At 39.8% G+C, this 27,951-nt stretch overlaps 2 protein-coding genes across 3 annotated transcripts in view; one reads left to right on the top strand and one right to left on the bottom strand.

The window, feature by feature from the left end:
- ITGB3BP (integrin subunit beta 3 binding protein) overlaps positions 1-4,603 on the top strand; it is a 29,192-nt gene extending 24,589 nt beyond the window's left edge. The window contains exons 8-9 of one of the 2 annotated variants that reach the window (XM_080603392.1): positions 837-935; positions 3,325-4,603. In XM_080603392.1, the coding sequence (XP_080459518.1) occupies positions 837-895 (59 nt within the window). In that variant the 3' untranslated portion in view covers positions 896-935; positions 3,325-4,603. Of the gene's footprint in view, positions 1-836; positions 936-3,324 lie in introns of those variants that run through there. The other variant, XR_013954583.1, reaches the window with a different exon arrangement.
- Positions 3,378-27,657, bottom strand: ALG6 (ALG6 alpha-1,3-glucosyltransferase). The gene is made up of 15 exons (XM_080603390.1): positions 27,281-27,657; positions 26,694-26,805; positions 23,037-23,121; positions 19,536-19,625; positions 18,547-18,635; positions 16,181-16,263; positions 15,436-15,508; positions 13,113-13,287; positions 12,498-12,633; positions 10,504-10,589; positions 9,821-9,905; positions 8,631-8,701; positions 7,785-7,853; positions 7,452-7,650; positions 3,378-7,181 (listed from the first exon to the last, which is right to left on the bottom strand). Exons 1-15 carry the CDS (start codon positions 27,287-27,289, stop codon positions 6,984-6,986), a joined length of 1,560 nt encoding a protein of 519 aa, XP_080459516.1. The 5' UTR covers positions 27,290-27,657; the 3' UTR covers positions 3,378-6,983.
- Between the last annotated feature and the right edge of the window lie 294 nt (positions 27,658-27,951).

The raw sequence follows: 27,951 nt of genomic DNA on the forward strand, positions 1-27,951 counted from the left end.
TGGAGGGAATCTCCTCACCATCACCCATGTCTCTAGTGGCTTTGATGCATCCCTGCGGAGGTTTCTGTGCAGTCCCTTTCCTCACAGGAGGAGTCTTTTTAGCTGTAAGTACAGTAAATACACTTGTTTTCCTCTGTATGTTAATACATAGCAAAGAACTCTGAATTCTCTCTTCACCCTTTTGTGGTGGTGGAATCAAAACGCAGCGTGAAGCGTCAGCAGCCACTACAAGCCCTGAGACCAGAGCTGATCATCTGCTGCAGGAAGCCGTTCAGAAATCTTGGCACTCAGAAGCACCTGCTTCCAGGCCTTCCCCCTTATGTTCTCATTCCCTGAGTTCCTTTCTGCCCTTGCACACTTTTCCTCTGCTTCTTCCAGCCATCTGCTTAGCCTTTCACCCCGGCCCGGCCCTCTGAGCAAGGGGAACAGTCAGCAGGGCTCAGGTACGGTCGCCTCTCTTTGCCATCCTCGCAGAGGACGCAGGGGATGGTCGTCCTTCTCACACAATCAGGTCTGCTACTTGTGGTCCTTACAGCTTTTTATTTCTTCTTTTGTTATTAATAGAAAAAAAAAGACCAGGCTCTGACACTGGTAATACATCCTATTCTGTTTTGTCAACGTTGCTAATGATGTGGCATATGTGCATACACTCGCAAGTAATTAAGACTCTCTCTTAGCTTACTGTTGCTTAGCTGGGACACAGTAACTGTATGAAGTAAAAGGAGTTCTGCTAACCATGGCAGAAATTCATTTAACTTGTATCGGTGTGGCGATTTTCACAAGTCCTGTACAAACACCATTGTTCTGTTCGTGAAAAACTGCTTTTCTTCCTGCAGAGTATGCTCAGACTGCCGGTAGCGCTGCGTTCCTCAGGTTGCTCCTCGACTCTCAGTAGCCTCTCGGTCTGCTGCGTGCCCACCAGCTGCCACGTCCAGGTAGTGTAATCATAATGACTGAGGTACTTAATTTCTAAGCATTTGCAAAGTGATCCAGCATGTAGGCCTGCAATCAAACTGCAATAGCTTGATGGGAAAACTGCATGTATCATCACTTGTTACTGGTTTGTTAAGTAATGTGGCATTTTGAAGCTATTAGGAAATCTATCCAACTCTAAGACGTCTGATGGCATTTCTCCTTGTCACCACCGTCAGTCTGTAACTGGACGTTTTTTTTTCAAGAACAACAATTCAGTTGTAACATGTCACCCAAGTAAGAAACCTTGTGTTCTGCGCGAATACTGATTATACCGTCTTAGATGCCACGATAGGTTCCTCAGAATTCACCAAGGAGTGTGCCTGTGGCAGCCCTGCTGTGCCGTTAGCAGCAGGAGACCCTCACTGCCCGAGCTCGGGGCCTCTGCTTTCCTGCAAAGCTGCTGCGTGCACCCCTCGCTGCGTTGGCAACGCGCAAGTAGACGGCTCAGCTCCCTGCTGGCAGGCAGGTGCAGGCACCCAGAACAAGTCAGCCGCCGAGGGCCTCCAAGCAGTTCTCTTTTTCCGAGAGAGCACAGTGGGCTGCAGGGCAGATGGCCTGGCTGAAGCGGCAGCTGCAGCAGCTCACTTCCAACCACCAGCTTTCCCAGGAGCATCTCATGTTCCTGTTCCATCTCTGCACACGCACCTCAGGCTGGGCTGGCTGCATGTGCTCTAAGTCAGCACACGGTGCAAATGCGGAATCGCTGAGAAAAGGCAGCTTTGGGAACGCTCTGAGCCTGCATCTGCACGGGGCTGTAACAGAGCTGGGATGGAGCAAACCCACCGACACACAGCTATAGTCTAACGAGGACGTTAAGGTAATCACTGTTAGAGAGTAAGACTTTTGGTCAGTAAAAGGACACCTCCCTGTTTTGGCTGATCAGTCCCAACGGGGTTTGAGCAGGGGCTGCCCAGCAGCAGTAAGATGGAGCAGGTTTCAAGCCCTGTTTGTTTCTGAATGCCCAGGAATAGAACACACAGGTGTGAGGGGTACAGGGAAGAGACAGCACGGAGAACCTGGGCATCTTCAGAGGTCAGTTACCACAATTTTGGTGTAATTGAATATGCAAATTTACACACATCTTTTGCAAAACTAGTTGTAAACTCCTCTCATTCTGCAATCCGCTGCATCTCCTTTCTTAGCCTTCCCACAGCAGAAAGCATAAAACAATACAGTAGCAGACACCTCGAGACATGTTTTATGGGTTTTAAAATTCTTCCTCCTTTGGCTAGCTGTCTGTTCCAGTGTTGTAAGCAAAAGCCCAGTTAGAGACTGACCTTGTCTATCATCGTATATTACCTGTGCATGGGAAAACTGGCTGCTGTTATGTTTTATAAATTCCAGTGAACCAAAGAAGAGTATCTGCAGGTTATGTGGTTTCCCTTTACAGTGTGAGAACATCGCTCCTTTTGGAAAGCTAACGTATTTCAAGTACTTGTAAGTGAGGAATATGAGAAATCAGATCTCTGCTTTTTATAAGCTATATGACTGAGTCAGTGTGGGGGTAAACTCAGACACGTGCATTTTGCTTTTCAATGAAAAATTCTATTTTGTAATCAAAAGTAACCTAGAAGAGAAAAGAAAATTAAACCTGCTTGATGACAAATTCTTATGCCAGAGATTTATCCCACTCCTTGCTCTTTCCAAAGCAGCTACATCCCATCCCCATGGCGCCTCGCTCCCTGCAGTGCACAGAGCACTCCTACACCTTATGGGCTGGGAACAGAGCAATCAGGGATGGAAAGCAGTGCAGGAAAGCAGAGTTAGCACCCTGTTCAGCAGCTCATTTTCTCCATTGAGGTAATTTTGGAGTCCTACAAAATGCAGAGCGGCCTTTCTATGGTAAACTAATAGGTTTAAGTCTTACGCGGGCTTAGTAGCTTGAGCTAAACTCATCTTCAACATGAAGTTAGCTCAGGGAGCCCTCACGTCTCTACTATTAGTTCATGTCTTTATAACTGGCTAGGACTGTTTAGTCACTGACAGTTGTATTTGCACACTTACTTTTTCAGGTTCTCTGTCCCCTGCCATGCGACCAACACAGTAAAGCCCTTTGCTTTCTTATTGTTTAGAAGTTTATAGCTGTGGTAACTAAACAATTGTTTAATAATTATTCAACTTTTTCTATAGATAAACTCTCAAACAACTTCAAATGTTACTACAGCTCAGGGGAGACCATCTGTTGTTCTGCATTGCCTCAGGATGTGTGTGTGTGTGTGTGTGTCTATTTTCTATGCAGTGAGGCTACTGCTGGACATAGGACAGACCTATAATTGTGAACAGATCGTATGAATGATGCTGCTGCTCTCTGATTGCTATTTATTTTAGTCATTCCTTATCTCCCCACAGATATTATGTGAAAAATGCATTCCACATCAACCCAAAGTTCTACATCTGCTTGATGGTACTTAAAAGGAGAGAAGAAACGACTGTAAACCAATCTCCCCTCCAAATACCAGTTCGGGATTGCTCATTGCGCTAGGCAGGTGCACATCTAGATAAAATTTCTGGCATCTATTTAAACTTAACAATGTGCACAACAAGATAATCTCAATGTAAATAATACATTTCTTCATGGTTGTTTTATGCAACTGTGTACAGAAGGCTGATTTAGATTTACTGATGCATAGAATATAAACTATTTTTTCTGTATGTTCTTACCACAAATATAACAGTTATGCTGCCTTAGCTTAAAAAAAATGCACCGTAACCCTCCCTCCAAAAACTGAATGAGAAGAAACTATGTTAAAAGACGAGCATTAGATCCCACGCCTCCCGGGAGTGATGTAGAACTTCACAGAAATAAGGTGCTCCAGGAAAGGGTTGCTCCTGCTGGGGCAGGGGGTGCTCATTTAATCAATTCATCACCCCGCCACTAAGCCAGCAAAATATTTACTAAACAAATGTGTCTGGGTTTGCAACAGGCTTCCTAAAAAGTTACAATATTTGACAGATGACAACTTTTTCTAATGATGATTGTGACCAAAAGATAAAGGACGGAATGCAAGGAAGTATTCTGATTACTGAACACATTTCATTTGTTTACAACAGGCAGTTAACTGTCCCTAGCTGCCTGTTATGGACATATGTCATCTGTGAAGATGTTTCCTCTAACATTAACCCAAGGCACACTATATAAAGGCATTGAATTCAAACCCACAGTTAAAACACAGGTCTCTAATTTAAACATTTGCTTTTTAGGTCAATGTTTTAGTTTAGGTATTTAATGATATATGGGGAAAGTTGTTATAGAACCATTTCTTCTCCTTCATCATGCCCAAAATCTCCCCTACAGCATAGCGAATAGCATACTGCTCAAATTGGTGAGTTAGGTACAGCCTCTATTGTGTTGAAAAAGTGATTTTAAAAGAAAAAAAGAGCAAAGTTCAGTATTAATGCTCAATATTGAATGTCATTTCTTGCTACCCCTGCAAAGTACTGTTACCTGAACAGATAAACTGATTTTTACAACTCAAAGTCTGAGAATCAAAGTGCTAAATGTGTTGCAGTATATGCTTAAACATGTATGTACTCAAGCTTTGGGAATTTTTGTTAATAAAAGGCTTTTTTGCACTTGTATACCTGCGCAGTCTGATAAAGAAAAATAAAACTTTCCAAAAAAATTGAAGGAAATTGTGTCTGTTACTCTGCTCAACTTCTACACCATTCTCATCATGTTTTCTGTGCTGTTTTTCTGTTATATACATAGGATTCACTAGCTGATTGCTTCCATGATAATGGAAAAATAAATAGTTAGGATGAATTGCCAGTAGTTTATATAACCTGACAATAACCTTTGTAGCTGAAAATTAAATAATTATTGATCTGAAAAGAGCCTGTAAATGAACTGTATGCCATCCTACATCAAGCTGTCCTGCACAGCGCTTAGAAGAACAAAAAGAAAATACTTTATAGAGAATAAGAGTAAGGATGAGGGCGGACAATCAGCTACAGCAGTAAATTACACGATTGTCACAATATCAGAATAAGGAACGTTGGTATTTAATCAGTTTTAGGGAAAGGGAAATATGTTTTTACCCTAAGCTTCTGCTACAAATACTCCTTACACATGCCTTAGCTATTTAAGCAGTTACTGTTTCTTTGACCTCTTTGTGTACTGGGCTTCTGCCTTTCAGAAGCAGCTGGGTCTGTTAAGAACCATTTCCAGTTCCACACAAGGTGGATCGTATGACTCTCACTTTATCACCCCTGGAGGCCATCTCAAGGACAAAGAAAAGAGATACACACAAAACTAATGTTTTTATATGGGTGGGAAGGACTCTGACCTGATCTTGTGATGAGTACAGGAAAACAGGCTAATTGGGGCCTGAAGCTCTTCTGCTTCCTTCCATCTTAAGTGACTACAGAGAACCAACCTATACACTGTTTAAAAAAAAAAGAGTTAGCAAGCAAGCTACTGGCTTTGTTAATTGCTCCAGTTCCAGGAAGGCCAGGAAGGGCTCAAACAGTAAATAGTGTGGCAATACGGAGATACGGCTCCTGGTGAAGCCTGTAGGAATGGCAGTCAGTATTATCGTAGCGCAGAAACAATCGCTGACTGTTAGCTTTTAGTTGAATGTTCTTTTAGTTAGGAAAAACTTCGTAACGTTATTATAATAGTCAGACTCCTAAATAAACTACCATGAATTGCTTTTTGATTTACTTTATGCTTTTTTATGTACATAATTATTCAATCAATTCGTGTTCTCTGAACTATTGGCAGCATTGGCTGCAATATGCCGAGGGAAAAATGCAGTTTAACTCAATTTACGTCTGCAAATTGCTGTGCAGTAAGAGGTGGCAGGGTTTTTGGTTGGCTGCTTTGTGGTGGTTTTTTTTGTTTGTTCTGTTTTCAAGCTACATTGTAGTACCTCAGCTTTTACTTCAGCAGAACCAAGTTCTTTTGGATGTTACTTTTTTGGTTGTCTCTCAGCTAACCTCCAAAAAATATTTTTCTTGACGTATTTAACAGTGAAACCTAACCATGCTGAAAATACAAGCTTCCCTGTTTGTTTTTGGTGAGTAGCTGTTGAAATAGGCTTTTCAGTTTTGTTAGAAACACTTGTCGAGAGACACGTAACACCGCAGTGTTAAAACCAAATCATAGCTGATGATTTAAAACAGGAAGAAAAGCACTCCAGCTCCCCCCAGGAGCAGGAACCTTCCCCTTTCCAAACGATGCAGCCTCTGCTTCTGCACCCAACATTAACTTTGTGGCTAATGCTACTCTTCAGCATTCTGAAAGTATTGGCATTGTGGAAAATAACACGTCATAGTACCTAAAAAAAACACCTGTGGGTGAACTACCGCTGCTACAGCGTTGTCCTGCCGTGCTCCACCACGTGGCTGAGTGCCCAGGTCACTTACCAGCGAACAGTGAATTTTCTTCCCTGCAATGTTACCTGAAGAACCAACCGCTCTGCGGAGATCGTAGCAGCCGGAGGGTTTCCCACATCGATGCGCAGCCTCGTGCAGCAGCTGGGGTAATCTGCAGCGTGGTAGACGGCAGAACGTCGCAGGACAGTGACAGACTACACAAGACAGTTTGTGCCATACAACAATTCAGCAAGACAACTCGCAGTCGCCACTTAATATTTAGTACTTAACCTGTATTTATTTCTTTGAATTGCTTGTGTTTCTTACGCTGGGAAATGTGGAAGCTTACTGCTAACACAACAGTTTGCTGTTCTGCTAGAAAAGCCAGGGTATTTTAGCGTTAATTCAAAATTTGGTCCTTTATTGGGTATTTTAGGCTTACAAATGGCAACAAGTATTACAATTCTGAAGAAAACACACCGACTTCCATTTTCAAGTAAAAATACTTCTTCAAAGTACTTCGCCTTTAAAACAGCCTTTACACATATTTAAACACAAAATGATGAGTGTGTTTTCTGATTTTCTTTAGATCACAGGAATTGTATTACATCACAAACAAGTTCACCTGCAAGGCCAGACACTGTTCACCGAAAATACCGTCCTGTCACAGTTTAGTCCTTGATCTTCACAGATTAACTGACTTTCTTCTGACTCCTACTACTCTTTGAGTCCCATAGTATAATAATATTAAAATACACCAAAAAGAATAAGAAGTGTAAGCAAGAGATACTGGACACTGATACGGGGAATAAATCCGGCAGCCTCTGTGGAGGACGCACTGTAGCACTCATCAGAGACAGGACACCCATCAGGGTTACAGAAAGCAGGAACTGCAAGACACAGAACGATGTATTAGCTAGTATTGATTTAACACCTCGAATGAGTAAGCTGCTACTTTCGTTACTTGGGTGCTCTGTATTCTTCAATCTATATATAGATGACATCACAGGAAAAAATTATAGCGTACCTCTACACTGACATAGCGTGGCTTTGCCCATATAAGGCTTTATTCATAGTTACGGATGTAAAACTGGTTGATGCAAGTATTTCAGTACCACGAAGAACTGCAAGTAAGAGTTAGAGGAATTAAAGTTACTCACCAGACTCCTGACAATCCTGGGAAATGACTTAAACCACGAAACGTATCTCTTCAGGAAAAGGGAGAATGGTTTCAGCTGCAGGTCCTCTGCTGAGGTCTTTTCAAATATTGAGAAGGAAGCCACGCAGGCCAACAGGAACGCCAGCGTGGTCACAGTGTAGGCCAACATCAGGCCGTCTTTCAGAAGAAGGGGCAACATACTGTTAAAGCAGAATTACCCACAAGCGAGTGAGTGCACATTGACTTATATTCCAACGTGTATAAAAAGAGTAGAAAAAGAATTAATTTATACTTACTGGGATCGGGGAAGAACATATTATGGTGTCTGACTCACCTGAAGGTTGATACAAGTAAGAACCACGTGGCCATAAAAGGGATTTCATTTAAGATTAAGCAGACTGGTCTAAAAGGTAGAAGAAAAACAGGTACACAAACACAGAAGTGACAGCCCTTCGTCATCTCAGCCTTTCATGTGGATTCTGTGTGCCCCACTAACAAGGGCTCAGAAAGCCCAGGACAGGCAGCACCTGTAGTGTTGTGTACACTGCCCGGGCACCGCGCTTCCCCCTGCTCCCCTCTGAAGGCTGGGAACATCCTGCCCGGCGTGAGGGTCTGCAGCTGGAGAGCCCGATGCCAAACACACCGCCAACATGCGTGGGGAGCCTGATCAGTGTCCATTCGACAACAGGACTTAGCGCAGGCTCTGAGGAGCACCTATACCGCAACATCTACGCAACTGCCTGCAGAGATAACAGCAGTTTCTAACTACTGGTTCAGGCTTCTTTTCAGGTGTGAGCAGGAAGTATTAAGAGGGCTGCCTCTCCGAATCTGCCTTTATCAGACACTCCTTCCAGGTGCAGGTGAGACAACCACACACAAGAGTACGTGTCTGCTGATTATGGCAGCACAACTTGGCCGACCTGAGTTGGTGCCACTCCTGGACAACAAACTCCCTTCTGTGCCACATCGTGCTCCAGTGAATGGCAGCAGAGCCCTGGTCCTTCAAATGGAGCAGGAAAGACCAGCATGGCTGTATTTATATATTTTTATTTACAAGTTATGCAGAAAAGAAAGTGTATAGAGTATTTAACATCAGATATATTTGTAAGTGAGAAAGCAGCATGCAATAAGATGAGGAAAAGAAGATCAGAATATATGTACAGAAAAATAATTTACTTACACTGACACTAGAAGAATAGATTTTTCATGTACTTGAAAGGAGAACAGGAAAAATGACAACGCACAACTAACCTTAGAAAAGGAAATCAGAGATGTATTAATACATGTGACTGCAATGCAAAGCACTGTTCTAGTTTCTCTGCTGGCATAGTCTTTGCATGGCTGTATGAGCTAAATGATGTGAGTTTTCTAATTAACTGCTACATTTACTCCAGTGCAATTTGCAAGTACACAGAGCTGCTTCTGCAACCACCTATATATACAAAGAAAACCACATTGTTTGAAAGTTTACCCAGAATTACTCATAAAACGCTTTGTGTAAAGAGTCCCCAGTCTTGCTTAGCTTTACTGACAAGAGCATCCCCACCAAGTACACCCAATATTCACGTACATTAGCATTGGCAAATTTCGGTCACAGCGAGAACACATTTTTTTTGACATAAATTCTGTTTGTCATCATAAACAGCCAATACCCCAAAGGAAACAAACTGCCATTTTTTTTTCTGCCAAACAGAAACACACTGGAAGACATGCACCAATTCTTAGAAAGGCTAAGTGTTAGTTTTAGGCAATACTGTGATCAACTCTCAAGCATCACTTATGTAAAATTAAAAATAGAAAATTGTGTTATAACTCTTGAGACCTTAGAACTGGCTCCACATAATTTTGATTTCAAAGCAAAATGATTTTGCATTTAAGTAACGTGGATGTAAATGTTAATGAATTCAAAGATATAAGGAGACTAAGCAAATGTAAACATTTGGGAAAATAGCATCATTTTCTTTTGAAGCCACTAATGAGCTTACGAAGTCCACCACAAGACTTTTCACTGAATTTTGCAGGCAACACATTAAGAAAAACTAGCACTTTGGAAACTAAAGACAAAGAGGAAAAAAAATCGACTCCATATTAAGTTCTGTTTTGTAGGAAATCTTTTAAGAACTCTCCAGAGGAAAATAATAATAATAAAAAAGGCTAAGGTAAGAAGTTTGGATTTAAAAGACCAGTCAGACCTTCCTGGATATCTCTGATAGCAAAACAGTTTTAAACCAATCTCTTCAGCAGAAGCAACACAGCATTTAATGCTACACACACCTCTGCACATTGTGGAAACTGTAAGTAGAATGGTTAGTCACACACCAGCACTCAGGGTGGATGTAAAATAGGGAACAATTAAAAATATACACTTACCAAAGCTAATTTAAATCCTCGTAGAGATGGCTGAACAGTTAGTTTTATACAAGTAGGAAGCAGGCTCAGGAATGTCACAGCAAAGCTAAAAAAATAAGCAAGAAAAACAGTGTTAATACTTCGTTGATATCATACAATCGCTTTTGAAATCTCTGTGGAAGTTAGAAATTTGATTGTAATTTTCAGAAGTATAAAATCCCTCAAGGAGACTCAATTACAGAAGGACAGCACTGAATGGTCTTTGCCGACATAAGAGCTTTTGAAAAAAGAATAAAGCACTTCCATTAGTATTTCAGATGCTGTAAACCTAAACTTGAATGGTTCACTTATTTGAAAAAAACATGAACTCCTATTTTTAAGAGCATTAAAAGATGTAATTATTCCTCCAAGAGGAAAGCATGTGAATTTTAATTCAGTCTCAACCAACTACATAGTTTAAGTCACTACATAAACAAGCAGAAAATTTTGTCGTCATAAGTATTCCTAACAGTATTTAGGGAAACCCTTATCACTTGGAAGAAAAATACATATTTTAGTATGTATTTTAATACATATTACATTGAAAGAAAACATTTTTTGAAGATTTTAAACACCCATTCTCATAATTCTTCAACAAAAATGACCGATGTTGTGAAAACCCTTGTAGATCAAAAGCTACCTAAAGCACTTCAGCTATGTCTTACCTGAGTTTGAGCTGAGTTTGAGGTGATACTATGTTCTTTATCTTTATAAGGACACTTAGACTGCACCAAATATTGGCTACTTTATCCTGGGGAAGAAAAACAAACAGATAATTAGTCATTAACTGCATCATTTAAGCTTATGTTAGTGACAGCAAGAGTGGTTGGGCGGGATTGTTGGGTTTTTATATTACTGTAAAAAGACAATCGCCGGTATGTGTCACGTTCTGAGACGTAATTTAAATGATTCTCATCTTCAATCAAATGTGGAAAGTTCCAGGAGACTCAGCTACAAGTCCTGATGAGAAACAGCTCTTTAGTGCAAGAGACTATGTCTTAACTCATGAGACCACGCATTTTGTGAGAGTAAGGCTCTGAAACCACCTGTCCCCAGGAAATCTCTGATTAAACAATGGCACATACAAACCTTTGTTCAAATGTGAAGGCATTCTATCTACTGTCACATTTCATTACATACCTGAAAGTATTTAGCCGTGCTTACTGCTTGCTAGCAATGACAGAGTTAACCACTAATAAATCAAGAAGTCTAAAGACATTAGCAGTTGTGCTAGGATCACTTTCAAAATTAAATTTGTAACTACAGCTATCATGCTCATGAAACTCATCCCTAAACAGCTGCTTGAATCACAGCTGTGTAGACATAACAGCAAGAAAGCTACTAGCACCAGCAACTGAGCCATCTTCCTCACATGCTCACTAGCAATACAGAATATGCACTTCAAATCTGCTGAGGATTACAAGTGAACAGAGGGTCTGGCAGCACCAGCAAACACACAAGACGCCTACTTAATAGCCAATATGATTTTACAGCCATCAGCATTTGTTACTGCTTCTGTAAATGGGAACCAATTCAAAGAACCTGTTACACGCACCCGAGTATAAATTTACTGCGCCTTGCTTACGTGGACAATTTCTCATTTTATCTAGATTAGCATCCAGCAAGTCACTCCCCTGATCAACTCAGAAAATATTTGGGCTAATATTAGACTAAAATCCTTAAGCTTTGTCAGACTCAACGGTTATTGTTTCTTACAGATTTTAAGCTTCGCACTGGATAAAAAGTGTGGTGACCAAAACTACTGAATTATAAATTTCAGGTAATTCCTAAGGAATGGGGTCATTGTTTTTCAGGGAGTGGGGAAGCTTTTTGTGCATTTGTTTCTTTTAATTTTTTTTTTTTTTAAAGAAAATTTAAGACGAATCCAAGCATGTATTTGCTTAAATCCCTGTGACATCAAAAATTGAAAATTCGCAGTTTCATTTCACTGGTTGTACTTGAAGTTGAGAATCTGCCTTTAAAAGCGTGATACTGAGATTCTTGCCTGACTAAGCAAAACACCTACAACTCACTGCTACTTCGAAAATGAGCACCCCTTCTTTTATCAGTGCTACTCCTGTAACAGGAGGTAAGTGACTAATTGCTTTATTGGATTAAGGCCATGGTACTCAGCACCTTGCAATATGCAAATGTCAGCAGCATGAGGAAAAGTAAAAGCAGAACTGCCCAAGACTTTTGGAAAATACTGAGGAAACTTGCACTGAAAATACAAGCTAGGTCAATAAGGAAGAACTAGCCTGCACCCAAAATGTTTTTATAAAATTAAACCTGTCAAAAAAAAGTTGAGCACGAGCGGAGACAGAGACTGAATCTGTTAACGTTTAAGGTTTTATCTTCTGACACTGTCAATTACTATGGAATCTATTTCAATGGAAAAATGTATGGATTGAGGTATGGGTTTGATGATGGGATAAGTGTTGTCTACTCATATAATATTCTGGAAGATGCCAGCTGAGCTGGGGTTAAATACTGGATTAAATAACTGGCAAGAAATGACTGCTGAAGAAGCCATCTCAAATTACTCGTTCTGTGGTGTGTCTCCCACATGAAATCCCTAAAGGTCATGATGAAGGTTTCTCAAGGGATCTAAGAATACAGAACATTTACAGCAGGGCGGGGGAGAAGAAAACATGCATGCCTCAAACAAGCCTCGGTCAATGGGAAAGAGTCTTCTGAGTACTTGCATCATTTGTTCCACGTCGGTACAGAATGGGAGCCAGCACGCAGCAAAGGAGACCACCACTGTCCCTGCTATTTTAGTTAACAATGCCAACCTGCAATAAAGAGAAAAGCTTACATCAGAGAAGATAAATCCAGCTACTCTTAACAAATGACAGCGAACCTAAATCTTTTTTTAAAAGGAGAACTGAAGGTAAGAAGTCTGAACAAAAAGAGCTACCAGTACCACAGAAAAAGTTCATAGTTCCCTGATAAGTAAGAACAACGCAGAGCTACTGCTGCCCATCTGACCTGGTTGCCTGTCATAGCCCGCGTTTAATTTAGTGGACAGAATGAAGAGAGCTGAGAAAAGACACCTTAATGGATTTCGCTATCTTTGCAGTGGAAACTTCTAACATAGATCTCTACAAGAAATGCTCATTCTACAAGAGAGGAATACACTGTGACAAAGCAAGTATCTTGCACTAGAAATTAATTCAGAAGTGAGAACATGCAAATAAGGTGAATCACATTCTCAATGCCAGGCTGTGTGGGTGTATTCTTGAACAAGATAAAATGATTTAAAGTCACTTACCCCTTTCCTTTCAGTCCCTTCTTGAAGCATTTTCCAAGTAAATAGCAAAAAAAAGGCAGAGAATGGTAGAGTTCCATTTGCTTATAATTTAAGGCCAAGCAAAATGCCACTGACCCCAAAAGGTCCCAGTCATAAGACAAGCAAAGTACACCCCACAAGGCAAAGCCAAGGCTCACTGAGTTGTATATGTTTTTTTAATGTTAAGGACAAGAGACACATCTTAGTACTGGAGTTAGTAACAAATGCCCTGAGGTACAAGTGTGAAGGAGCATGGAAGAAAAGGTTTTCCAAGTTTGTTTTAAAAATACCTTGACAGTTGTGACTATTTTCTTCGGAGAAGTCAGTCAACCAAGCTTTGATCTAAACTAGTGAGAGTACCTAGTACGGTGCATCAGAGTAACCCCTTTTTCTGTTTGTTTTTCAAGTGACAGTATTTAAACTGTGTATTTTTTAGTTCAAAGATTGTTGGGGTTTTTGAGATTATATTCCACTTGCAATACATCCATGACCAGACCCCTTAGTTGCTAATACCGTACAAACAACAAATAATAGCCACTGAAAGCAACATTACTTCCTTCAGACTTTGAAAACAGGTTCCCTAGCTCAGTGAAGTTTGAAGAGACAAAGATATTATTAAAATGCAACAAAAGATTAGCTTTGTCATTTGCTATTATTGTTACACAAGGAGAGAAACAACAAAATGCTTGTATTCTCAGAAATTTCAAAATATTTTGTTTTCTCTTTGTCGGTATAAATAGCTGTGACAACACATTCAGATTGTTGTTTTCAGCCCACTCAAACTTCCCACACAAAATCACCACATACACTTGAGATCGCACCAATTTCACATCAACGCGTTGTTAAACCAAAAGGCTATGATCTTTAAGAGGGACGCAGCAGCAAAGTACGCCTTTTGACTTCCTGGGAGTCAATCACAGACAGTAAAGTTATTCACACAGGAGTCACCGGGCTGGCAGAGACCGCAGGAGACTGCGCAGTACATTTGTACCCTTCAACAGGGTCTGCTACGCCTGGGCCGTTACCCACACAATGTTTGCTGAACCTTGTCTTTACGAATTTGACACGGCAGATTCCACAACTTCCACAGACAACCTATTCCAGCACGTCATTGCAATCAAGGTTTAAAATATCTTTCCATGTATTTGAAAACCAAATATTCCCTGGGCTAGTTTAGGGACATTATTTCTTGCCCTATCCACCATAACATGCACACACACACAAAAAAAAATTATCACTTTGCTCTTTGTATCTCTTCAAAATCAAAAAACTAACCCTCAGCCTTCTACTGTCTCACCAGCTTCTCTCATCTAAGATGAACTACGTTCAACCCCAGCCCTCTTCTTGTAAATGATGGCTCCAGCCGACCTATATCTTTAAAGGGTGAGGCCAAAAATAGAATTTCAGAATTCCTGAACTGTAACTCAAATATCCGATAGCATTATGATTTTTTTTTTGGTCCTTCCAAAGCTACTTTCTAAGACGCATTGTCTTCCAAGTTCACCATGCACCCTCTTGGAAGAAAAACACAAATTAGTAAATTATTGGGTTATCAAAACCTGATTTAGTAGATGCTGAGATTTAATATCCCCTTGAAATATTTAAGTGTCCGTGTTTATCAGCTCCAAGACCGTGTCCCTCTGCCACATGGCACCAAGCAGCACTGCCTGGAATAGCCAACTAACAGCATTTACTTGCTGATGTGCATAGTAAATGTAAGAACAGAGATTTTATTAAAAAAAGACCCACCTGTGAAGGTGTCTACCACCACTACAGTTAGTTCCAACGACATAACTCGTATTAGATGCCTAACTTTTAACTGGCTAGGCATTAAGTCATGAATCAATATCATGAATCCAATTTCAGGTAATTGCAAAGACAAGACAGAACGGCACATTCTACAGAAATGAACATTTTACACTACTCTGCTTGACACACCCCTCTGCCATCTCAAAAAGATCTCAGGTGACTCCTTCTCCAAACACAAATCACAGGAGCACAAGCCATTATTCTTTTCACTGTTGTACTACCGCTGACGTTTTCTGCAATAAAGTGACTGACAGAAATATGAGCTTGAGGCACAGAAAGAATGCTATTCGTGTTTGGATTGATTTGTCCCAATAGCAGCTCTTTATCTCCCATATATTCTAGACTTTATGGTTTTCTCTAACACTTGTGCTTTGGGGTAGGCAGAAGCCCCTCAGATGCTTTCACATACAAAGGTAACCTTCCCCCCAGCTAAAGACAAGTACCAAAGAAGAGTGTTACTTCATAAATGGAAATTCCTTTCATTTCACTGCAAAACAAGGATACTGGAAGTGTCCGTGGTCAATAAGAATGAGACCTGGATAAAGCAGTATACAGAGAGCGCTGGAAACCTGGAAGGAAGGATCAAAACAGAGAGGGAAAAATAATTTTTTGTAAGTTAAACATTAGACATGGGAACTTATGCTATTTCTCCAACAGACAAATTTGCCCCTCCATCATGCATCCTAGACGTAGGAATCTTTCTCTCCATTTAATCTTCTGTCAATAATATTTTGAGGAATAAAAATAGATAAGAAAATATGGAAGATGAGCCTACCCTTCACCAACCAGCTCAAAGACCACCTATACCCATCTTAAACTTCAAAAATACTCAAAAAATCAGAAGACTTCGTACCCCAGAAGGGTATTTGTTCTACCATAAGGAGCGTATGAGACAGAGCAGCTCCTAGATTCCCCCATGCCAAATCACAAATCTTGCTTTTACTACCCAAGTAATAAATTCAGAAAGAAATACAATTCAGGAGTTCATGGCTACTAAACTTCAGCGCATCCTGTTATTGAAGACATTAAAATAATTGCTGTAAAATAAGTTAATGGCTTTTTTTTTTTCACCTGAGAAGTCCATCATGTAAGATATACTGATCGTCATCAGTTTTATGTCAACTGAAGCCATCACAATGTTCTATACATTAACTAACTCTTATCCTGTTAAATTCCTACTGTTTTAACGGTATGGGTTTTATCGTTTTTGCTTTTTAATTGCACACACATCAGATACTTGCCTGCTTTTTAGTAGATGTTTCCTTTAAGGAACAACAATATAAAATTACTGCCGGGATATAAATCAGCAAATCAGCAACAAACACTGAAAAACAAAGATCACCTTTATATTAGAAATCTCCCACATACCTCATCTTAGTGCAATTCGTGTTACATATTTTTTATCTGAATTAAAAGATTTTGCTTACAGTTTTAACCTCCTAACGCTCCACATCTTGGTTGTATTTTGTGTAAAAACTCGGATAACTACACAGTGTTGGATAACTTGTTGCCTATCTGTTGAATGTGGGCTTTGCAGCTGTATCTTAAAAAACATGAAAACTTCATTTTAGTCAATCACCTCAACCGAAGTTCAGAAGTCAGGTGGTCACAGTTTCAGCTGAGTACACTTTTCCATTGCCTTACGTTGTGTTACAGTAGGTACCATTATTTTAAAGATAGCTCAGGTTTAGCAGTTACACCAAAGCTATGTTTTCTCCCCCAGTTAATTTTGGGGAAGACAAAGGAAAAATAAAGGCAAATAAACATTAAAATATCAGGAAGTTCTTCATTAGAATAAACTAGGTAGTTTCACTTTAAAGGACAAAATGAAATAGGTCCACAGAATTTGATCTCGATAATGTTTCTAACGCTATCATTTCTGATGTCCAAAAGCTGCTGCTTCCATGTGTTCAGCTGTTTTGACTTCTGGCACAGCCTCAGTCAATAACGGAGCGTACACTAGTTCCTCACATGCCAAACCGAGAGAGGCATTCTTAATTCCCAAAAGAAATCAGCTATGAGAAGATCCAGTCAAGGTTGTGTTTTGGTTTTTTTCTTCTTCTCTCTTTTGACAGAACGTATAGTTCAAGGGCACAAATAATTAACAAATTCTAGATTATAATTAATTTCCAACATATTTTTGTGTGAATTATCAGTGATGTGGTTAAACAGACTAAAATTAGTTGGTTTTGATCATCTGTCCACAGCAAGTATATGTAAGAGGGTCAGCGAGAAAACAAGAACCAGCACGTTCACCTCCCTACAGCTATGTCAGATCCTGCTTGTGCTTAAACCACCAGGTGAATTCTTCTCGAGTGTTGCCTTAATAGCTTGTGAAGAGTCTCAGATTATTTCTATAAACAAATTTCAGAAAGCGTGCTGTTATTCCAAGAAAAATATCCTTTGCTTTTTTGGTCACGGGCTTTGGAAGAAAATGTTTAAAGAAATCAGTTATTCGGTGTAATGATCATTTTGTAAGCTTAAGCCACAATTAAACAAACATGGCCTAGGCACTAGCAAAACAAATACACTGACACTTCATAAAGGTGTAACACCAACAGCTGACACTGAACATTCTGAATTATTTTAATACATTATTTTAATGGTTATTGTTTAAAAAGTGTTTATCAGTCCTCCAAATCCATCAGTGGCTTGTCAAGTGAGTTGATTTCAAAATTAATAAAGACCATTTCAAGGATAATTAAGTTCTAGAGATTTTTTTGTTTCATTTCAATCAATTATAAGAGACCAGAGAGGTTTGGGAAGTACAGAAAAAAACCTATTGATGAACAACAAATCCTGCCAGTTATCAGGAAGCATTTTGTGGAACTCTATACTGTCACGTGAAGCAAAAGAGATTTAAAATGAAAGAAAACAGTAACAAGATAACTTGGCATCTGCCATTCCTCAGAGAGCAGAAGTTCACTGGATGCATTGTTTGTTGTCCTACTCAAACAGCTAATTAAGTTATTTACATTTTTTAAGCACTTGTTTTATTCTTTTCTTTTGTAGAGACAGTTCAAAATAATCATATGGTCAGAATAGTGACCACAAGAAAATGAGACTTAGCATGGAAGTGATAAAATACATTTTTACTTTTTGTTAACTCAGGTTTATTTCCAGAAAGTAGCAACCATTAAAAATAAAAAAAGAAGTGACATCTTTAAAATATCAAATATGTCCCTTTTTCAGGTAAGGTATAAAAGCTCACAATAAGGATCCTTCAGTGAAGGCCAGTCTACATGTGAAATATTTTTACGATAAAAAACAAGCTAAACTGAAAGTAAAAAAACATATCTATCGGAATGAAAGGGAAAAGAAAATTTTAAAAAATGGCTGTAGGCTACCAAAAAAAGTAGCCTTGTTTTAGAGTTTTTACTGATTTGGTTTGGTTGAAAACTTCTCTGCACATTTCAAACTATCAGCTTCACAAATGACAGCAGAAGTGAAGAGAACAGAGGAGTCTGGTCTGTAACACACGCACCTGGCCAAGCCACGCAAGTGATCAGAAATTGGTGAAGACGGAGAAGATGCATGAAATGAAACATACTAGATCAGTAAACCATACAAATCTGTGTAATCTTCCTAAGAAATATATTTTTCCTACCTGTTGTACGCATAAATAACTTATGCGGCTGACTCTCATACCCCTGAGAAGCGTGGAGAGCAATCCAATCAGGATTTATTAACTTTGCACTGTAAAACAAAGTACAGGCACATCAAAATGTGAGACAGTTCTCATTTCCCTTTACACCCCTTTCAGCAATAAAGATGACATGCACAGGAGCATATTCCAAGAATTAAGATAAATGAGAAGAAATATTTCAAAGAGCAATAATGATCAATGAAAGGCTTTCCTCACTTCTAGACCTGCTTATACTATAGCATTCAGCTGCTAATTCACAATTAATAAAAAAATGTTTGAGAAAACAGAACACAGCATTTATTGGGACAAGATAGCTACCTTCAGTCCAGTTCCACTGACTTTTAAAAAAACAATTGTAAATACTTCTCATGCTTAAGTATTAAATATAAACCATTTACAGTTCACATAGATGCCCCACATAACTGTGCCTGTGCACTTTAACCTACATTCTTATTCCATAAGTCTCATTCCAATAGCAGTAAAGCTCTTGTGGAAAAAGTATTCCAATAACAGAATTCTATTTACATGATATCCAGTCATCAAATGTCACTCAGGCTCCCAATACAAGAGAAGTTTCCCATGCAGCGCACTCAATTCCTACAACACTTTTTTTTTTCTGTGCATCACTGATCCAACAAAGGCTTATGTGAAAAACTAAAAGTTAAGTCACATCTAAATCTGCTAAAATTTAAGGACCTGGCAGAATAATTTAACCCTTCAGTCCCCCTTACAATAAATATGAGACAGAAAAATAGTAGTATTAGTTTTAAGCGACAGGGATACTCAAAATTTATTTCCCTAGCTTTAAAGTAGCAAACAATACTTCCAATTTCATCAGATCAGTGGTTTTTAGCTCCTAGTTCCTCTCCTCAGGCAGGAAAAAAAAAAAAAAAGTCAATTTGGTGTTTTCCGTTCCTCCCAGTAGTAAATACTTCAAACAGTGAACTTACATGTAAGCACACAAAAAGCTGTGGTAGGCAGTAAGAGGCGGATAATCAAGGCCCCAGTACAGGAGGTTGTTATCACTTGTATTGAAGTACCTGAGGAAAAAAAAGTTATGCATGTATACACATACATATACGTGAAGAATCTGCATTTCCAGCTTTGTTTTGGCCCAAGGAAAAGGCTGAACAGTAAACCAAGTATTTTTACCAATGTACTCAAAATTCAAATGGAAGTTAGCAACTTCTTTACCTGCCTCATTTTAATCTACACACACAAAAAAAAAAATCTCAAGCAACATAACAAAAGCAAAAGTGATTCAGAATATACTCACTTGTATTTGCAGAACAGATGATTTAAAAAAAAAAAAAACACCTGTTAGAACGTACTTACCTGAAGGGGAAAAAGAATACTTTACAAGAACCACATTTGATAAAAACCCAGAGACTAAGACAAAGCCTGCACAAAATCAGTATCTACTATAAATCTGGATATTTATGTGGAAGGCTTCAGAGGTGCTCACCTCCATCTGCAAAGACAACCTGTATTTTTCATGCCTTTCGATTATCCCAGAAGACAGCACTCAATTTGCCAATAAGGAAATAGAAACAATGTAGTTAAACGGAAATTTCAAAAGAATGGGAATTCACTAGTCCTTTTCCTTATAATCATCCTAGGCTCCTGTTTTCTGGACTTGGAAGACATATTTAATATGCAACAATGGTTTCTGTATAGTTAAAATTTACCTGTCACTCTTTTACACTGTAGTTTACCAAGCTGTGGACTGCTGCTGTTCAATAGATCTTAATACAAAAGTTTTGAAGAAACATCAGTGGAAGTTATGCTGCTGAAAAGCAACTAAGCAGAAGTGAAAAAAGGTGACATAAAGGTATTACACAGACAAACAAAAAGCAGTGTAGGGGGCTAAAAAAAAGTTTCTTAGAAGCTCCAAGTTATCAGAGTTATGCCTCCTGAACAGCCAACACAAAGTCATGAATCTCCACCAGTTATGTCAGCCACAACTGCTTTACCTTTTTCTACTTCAGAAGAAAACTCAAAGAGGATGTGAGAAACAAGGGAAAAGAATTTTCCCATTTGTAATTCCATCGTGTCCGTATTCCTACGGAAGGCTGGCAGCAGATAGAACTAAGTCACCTCCGAAGGAGGAGCAGAAGGCTTTACCCAAGGAAAACAGAAGTTACAAAAAGAAGGCATCAGACCCGTTATACCGCACAGTGAAAAAGACTGACTAGTCTATTCTACCGCCAAGGGGCACGCTCTTGGCTTTTCCAGTTTCTCCCTTCAAATGCAGTGAATTTTTGACATTTATTATTGTAAATGATGTTTCTTGAATTCCTTATGAGCTGTCTGAAGTACCTTATGAACTCATGATAAATCGCAGTTCTTTGAGCTACATCTCTGCATCTTATCCTACCATTCAACATCGCTCGTGCCAAGGCAGTTCAGATTTTTCACACGGATTTTAATAGCCTGCAACTTAGCAGAAAGCTTTCCAGTTATGTTGCAGGGCGGTTTTTTATGTTATTTTACCTTCCATAAACTCATAGCTCCAAGAAAACCAGTAATATTTAGCAAAAAAGCCTTCACAGTTTTAATTAGCGGTACAATAAGAAAGGATGTCATTTAATACATAATGACAAGACTCTAAAAAATATATACTGGAACTACTTAAATTCTGGCCTCTGGCTCAGAGAAACCTCACATAAGGAAACTAAGTACCAACCATACTGTAGTTTACTCCAGCATTTAAAAAAAAAGTCTTTTTTCCAGATCAATGCAAACATGCGTGGGACGTGCAGCTGTATTACCTACACAGGGCTGTTTAACGACAAAAACAGTCTGTGAAAAGATCAGGAGATCTAGAGATCTTCCAGGACTACGTCCTCACAAGAAAACTGCTCTCTGCATTTACCTCAAATAATTCACAGAACACACGCTTGCTGCCTAGGCAGCTTTTCTAAGCACTAAACAGATAACACTAGAAGCAGTTAGAATCTCAGCTTCAGATCTGAACTCTATTTTTATGTACCAGAGTATAACATCTTTTGATACTGCAAATTTGTATAACACAGGAGGGGAAAGAGATCTTAGCACTCCACAAAGTAATCCCTCGTATGTCAGCTGAAATGTTTTTTTCCAAACTCCCCAAACCAAGTACGACCTCACCAGAGATTCAATTCCCAAAGCAGACCCAATCTGAAAAACTTCTGTTATAAATAAAACGAAGAGCTAATACAACAAGACCGAGAAGCCCAACTGGCAGCCCATAGGCTAAACACAGCCTGCAGTACAGTTTCATCTGACCCCCGGGAATTCCTAGAAATAATGACTGCTATAACTCTTAATTTTAAGTACATACAGTTCTGTGTAGCAGAGGGGATCGAAGCTGCCAACTCTATTATTACGTCAGCTCTCCATTATCCCACCTCTGGCACAACGAGAGGCTCAGACATCCCAGAAAGAGTGAAACAAAACGGTAATACAGACACTATATTGTGACTTCAGATCATCCCGTAGAGCCATCTGCAAAGTTCCACAGTGCCAAACTTTCAGGATTGGCCCCACATATTTGCAGAAATAGAGCTGAATTAATATTCTATTCTAAAGTACGTCTGTTCCCCAGCAGAGAACTGAGGAAAAAAAAATGACTCCACAAACGGAACGTAACTATCCCTGCTGAAGGATGACCCGGAGCTTCAATTTGTTCTGGGTTGCGTTGTGGCATATATATGACTGAATAAATTTTACTGTTCTGTGCAAGCTCGAAGGAACATTACAAATAATATAAAAGTAAAAATACTGGGAATAATTTTCCTACTTTTCGGAGTGATCTGTAGAAATACGTTCACTATCCTTACATCTAGATCCCAAGCACCCCCAGTTTAAAATCTATATAAAGAACATGGGCGTGAACAAAGAATTCACGGGCGTAAAAAACAAACTGTGCCTCCAGCACAAGAACTCAAGTCTCTGCACTCACTGGCAGGCCCCTGCCTTTCAGCTTCAGTGAGATGAGCAGAGTTTTGGTTTTGTCAGTGCTGATAATCATGAGAGCTTCTGGGCAGCAGAATTGGTTGACAGTCAGGAAGCCGAACTGATTTCTTTTGAAACTGAGTAACAAGGCTTCTCCACAACCTCTTATATAAGCTTACTTAAAAATTGCTTCTTGACCTTTCCAGTCCATTCCAAACAAAGTCGGAGCTTCACAACAACACAGTTACCTACCAGCCAGAACATCCCATTGTACAAGCTAATACCTAGCAAGTCAAAATTCCAAATTTTAGCATGTTTATTTTGTGAAGAAAAAAAAGTATTTCACTCTAAGTACAGGATGATATTATGTTACCACAAAAGGATTTTTAGAATAGTCCTGGGAACAGTAAAAGATGTTGCAGAGCTGTCAGACAAATGTATATTTAAGTAAGGCATGACGCAAAGTTTCATTACATTTACCCCTTTGTAACCTGAACTACAACAGCCCTACTTACCACTGTCTGATGGGTAAATTGTAAGTAACTTCTTGCCAGTGTCTCTGGGCTTCATAGTCCCCATACATCGGTGGCTTTCCTGCACCTAAAAAAAGAGGTTACAGTATTCATTAACGTATTCTGTTTATGCAAGTTGCTTTTCCTCAAGATATTTGCATAATTACATAATACTAATTTTATTCTCCATTCCTCTATTACATTTGGGAATAAAATAGCAACCTCATCTGCTATGCTGTCTAACAGTTAAAAAAAGTGTTAGACATTCTTTTGGCTTTCTGGATATTTCTGTGATAAGCATTTATCAAGATATTCCACTGTGAAGAATGGCTTCCTCATCTGACAAAAAAAATCATTACCGAGTGGAGATGAAAAATGTGGCACATTCTCTGAAAAAAAGAAAACACACATAATAGACATCTCACGCTGATTTTGAACAAACTCTGCTTTTTCAGTAAGCAATAATTGACAATATTCCCACTTGCACTGCGGCCGTGTCATGTGGTACCTTGCTATTGTAATTAACAACCAGCCTTATTTTTAAATTTGCTTAGAACTAGCACCTGCCACAAGCCCCCAGTTCCTCTCCCTTTGCTCTGCTGCCTGCTCTGCAACGCTAGCAAGAACATTGCATGTTCTTTCTCCCCATGACTCTTAATAGAGAGTTACCACGAGCCACTTCCTAAAACAGGCTGCCCAGTACACAGAAGAGGTTCAGAAGAAAAAAAAAAATCTTGTAATCTACAAAACCTTCTAACTAATAACTGTTCCATTTGAGTTTACAGGAGTTCTCTCTCACATTTTTTCACTGAGTGATTGTTATGTAGCAGTTTGCAAAGGGAATTATGTTAAAAGACACTTTTCACACATGCATACATAAGTCTCTCAGAAAAATAAAGTAGTTTTTTTTTTCCCATGGAAAAAAGCTTTATCAATACAAATACTTCAGATGTCTACTCATAAACAATTCCTTAACATAAACCGAACTCCGATAAAGGCAGTGTGTTAAGCATCTTCATCACAGAGTTTATTTACTTCTATTAACCTGTGCTTATTGAGAACAGAAACCAGACTGATAGTGCTTCCAGTAAAATATTGACACTAAAGAGACAGAGATTTAAGAGTTTCCTTAAAATACAGGGAAGCCATCTATAATTTTTTCCCTGTGATCTATGTTTGCGGGAGACACACAAGCTCAGATATCTACTATTTATTCCTGAGTAGTAGAGAGAGTAGATTACCTCCCCTAATTTATTCCTGGGTAGGAGAAAGAACAGATTATCTTCACTGTGTACTACATTTACCTAAAAGTTTCCCAACTAACTGAGGTCACTGGAGAATAGGAGTTTTATCATGGTCCGTTCTATAGCTAAAAATCAAGTGGAACAAAGAAACCTGTCACAGCATTGCTGAAATACAAAAAGGCGTTATCCAGGGGTTCCGTATGCACACACACATTTTGTTGCAGCTTTATCCCTTCTCAAGGAAAAAAAAAAAAAGGAGAAGAAAAAAAGAAATTGACTTCTGAATGATGAAATGAGATCTTAATCTACAGGTTCCATTTCTAAAAGCCAAACACAGAGATTGACACACTTCAGCTAGTTTGCAAATCGGTATTTGGCTTCTTTCTGCAGCATGCATCAAGTACACGGACAAAAAGAATCCAGAACTAACAAAAATCTGATTTTTTTTAAAGGTGTCACAAATGCTCTAAAGTTACAGTGGTCTTAATCAGTTTTACTATTTAACAGGAAACAATTTTTTAAAGGTCTGAAGCTGCCTTTCAACGCAGGTATTTAGCTTCTACTCATTTAGCAGGAGCTTTGTGACGCATAAAAAAACCCTCAGATCTACGAAGCCTAGTTTTCCTCAATTAATTATACAGGACCATCTAAGGTCATCATAATTAGTAACCTCGCAAAGCCAGGTATTAGTTAACTATTTTAGAATCACAGAATTTTTGTTTATCCCCATCGTGACCTTAATTCTAGAGACAGATCCTAAGGCATGCTAGATGGCAAGCAACAACAGAAGGGAAATGATACAGGAATCCAACCCTATACAGTAAATTAGGGCAGAATTAACTTCCTCACATCTGGCCATCCGTGCCACGCATGGTTTCAGAGTATGCTGAATCAGCATTTCTACCAGAGCCCGCGTCGGAGAGCGATGACTACTTCTAATCCTTCACTCTATACCACGCTGAACAGCGGTGGAAGCAAAAAGGGACCGTGTCCGTTTAAACGCTGCCCTGACCAATTTTTTTCTTCTCCCTGTAATTAAAGATTTATTACATCTAAAGGAAATCAAATCGGGAAGGGGAAGGTTCTAGTGTACTTTTGCATTTGACAACTCTAACGTTCAGATTTGTCTTTTTTTTTTTCTCCAGACAGCTATAGCTGGAAGTTGAACACTTCAATAATTTGTTCGATCGGGTCAGACTCAGTTTTCCTTGTTCCAAAAGAAGTTATACGGTTGTTCTGTATGAAACAAGTGTGCGTGCACATGAAAAAAATACAGGAAAAAAATGTTATTTTAGTTCAGTCTTTATTTTAAGACTCTTTCAGAATCTGGACTTGTTTGAAATTTGTCAGCTTAAAAAAAATAGTTAGCTATGTAAATGTAAATATGTGCAGTACAGAAATTTACTCTATTTTGGCAAAAGAGAGGCTGTTTTTCTGTATGTGGGTGGGTAGAAGAGAGCCTCAGCTATTGGCAGAACGGATCTTTTATGATGGCATTTTCAGGAAGCGAACTAAAAATAACTATTTAAGAAGGTACGCATGCAATTTATCTTCAAGCAAACTACTTCATGTAAATAAAACCCAGGAGTTACCAGTTTAAAAATCATTAGAATACTGAACAGTACTGAACAGCTCCAGCTGCACAGGGGATGAAAATCCCAATTGCCTTAACAGAAAAACAGAGTTGAATTTGACTGAGCTTGTGATTCTTTTAGCTGATGGAGATTGAACGTAACAGTGCATTAAAAAAAAAAAAAAAGAGAAAAATTCACAGAGAGCAAGCTTTGTGCAAGTCTGTGCTAAGCGTAGCACTGCCATTGAGAGGTTTGGAAAAAAAATGGTAGTTCTTTGCAAGTATTAGGAGATGGGGAGGAGAAATACTCATCTATTAAAAGAATATAGCTCTAGTTCACGTTGTAAACAATCTGAAGCAAGTCCAGCTATGGGGCACAACATAATCACTCACTCCACGTCACCTTTGTGCCATCTTCATTATCACCAGTACAGTCTTATCTAAAAATAATTTAAGGTTATATCTGTTATAGAACTTAAAGGATAAGAGTAAACAAATATACGACAGGACTGTGGTAATACTCTGCAGCTACAGCCAGCTGTTCTTTTGCTACTCCTAAAACATTACTGGCCCTGCCTCCAACTACAAGTTGTATTTTTTTTTTCAGCATTTTGTTCTGAATGGCTGTGAAAGTTAACATTGAACGCTCCAGAAAAATAAGAACAAGATACTATACAAACCTTTGGGAAATAGGCCCTAAAACACAACAATACTTGAAGTAACACACTGCTTCCTACTTGCATGATTTTACATGCATGTTTACTTCACATGCAAGTTTAATTTAACACAAGCTCCATAGCTCACCTTCGCATGGTTATTTTACAGACTGCAAACAAGCATTACCTGAGTAAGAACTAAGCGATACAGTCCAGCGTACGGTAAGTGCCAGTAAAACAGTAATTGTCATTAAGCTCCACTTCTCCATAGCTGGTCTTTGTAAGAAGCCCAAAGGTACCTGAAAAAAAAAACACCAGAAACATTGCTATGATACTGTCTGGGTTCATTTCTTAGGCATTTAATGGCAGTAGTGATAATTTCTCCCGGTTCTGAGCTATAAACTGACCAAGTATCTGACAAAATGCATAGAAACATAGAAACATACATAGGCTTCATCCTAAGGAGCGCCACCATATTTGTTACGCAAACATAGCACATTTCAACACAAAATTGTTAAGTATCTTTAGTAGCTCGTGAACTAGTATTTGGCACTGAAAAGAAAAATGTTTTCAGAGAAACACTGACAAGCATGCAGTTTATAGCACTGAATAAATGCCCTGGTATTTGGTCAATGTAGCTTAATTTCTGGGCTAAACACAGCACAGCTGAGTTATGGAAAGCATAGATTAGTATGGGATTCCCTTCTGGTTTAAATTTATGCAATAAGTTATATAAAAGTTAGCTACATGTAACAACACAAAATGTTGCTACACCTGCCACATGCATCAACCTTGGGACAAAGTAACAGGAAAACGGTGACGCTGCCCTGTGCCAAAACCACTAAGAACAGAAGATGCAAAATCTTGACCCAGAACACCAAAACTATTTCGGTCCGTGTTAGAAAAGAAGAAAAAGAAGAAGAAACAGCTCCTGCCTTGGCAGCAGAGCACAGGGGCACAGCGCCCTGCGCTACACCTGTGCCTGAGGGCACCGGGGGGGGACCTTAATTCCCTCAGGTAGCCGCTGGCAGGACACGGGGGGCACACGGGGGGCACCACACGGGGCACACCGGGCACACCACACGGGGCACACCACACGGGGGGCACAGCGACGCCCCCCCCCTCAGCGCCCCCCGCCCGCCCTGAGGGAGCGGGCAGCGCCCGGGCCCCTCCCCCCCCTCTCCCGCCCTGCCCCGCCCCTCCCCGGCCCTCCCCGGCGCGCGCCCCCTCACAGGACACAACGGCCGCGCCGCGCGCGCGCTTCCGCGTTCGAAGAGGCTGCCGGGCCTGCGCGCGCGCCCCGCAGGCGGCGCGCGGGGAGGGGGAAAAGGCGAGGGGCGTTGCAGCGCGCGTGCGCCGAGGGAGGCCCGCGCGTGCGCAGTTGGGCTCGGAGCCGGGCATGGGGGCGGGGCCCGGTCCTGTCAGCGGCGGGGCGCGGGGAGAGC

Source organism: Anser brachyrhynchus (genome assembly GCF_964034855.1).
Source record: "Anser brachyrhynchus genome assembly, chromosome: 8".
Classification (NCBI taxonomy): Eukaryota; Metazoa; Chordata; class Aves; order Anseriformes; family Anatidae; genus Anser; species Anser brachyrhynchus.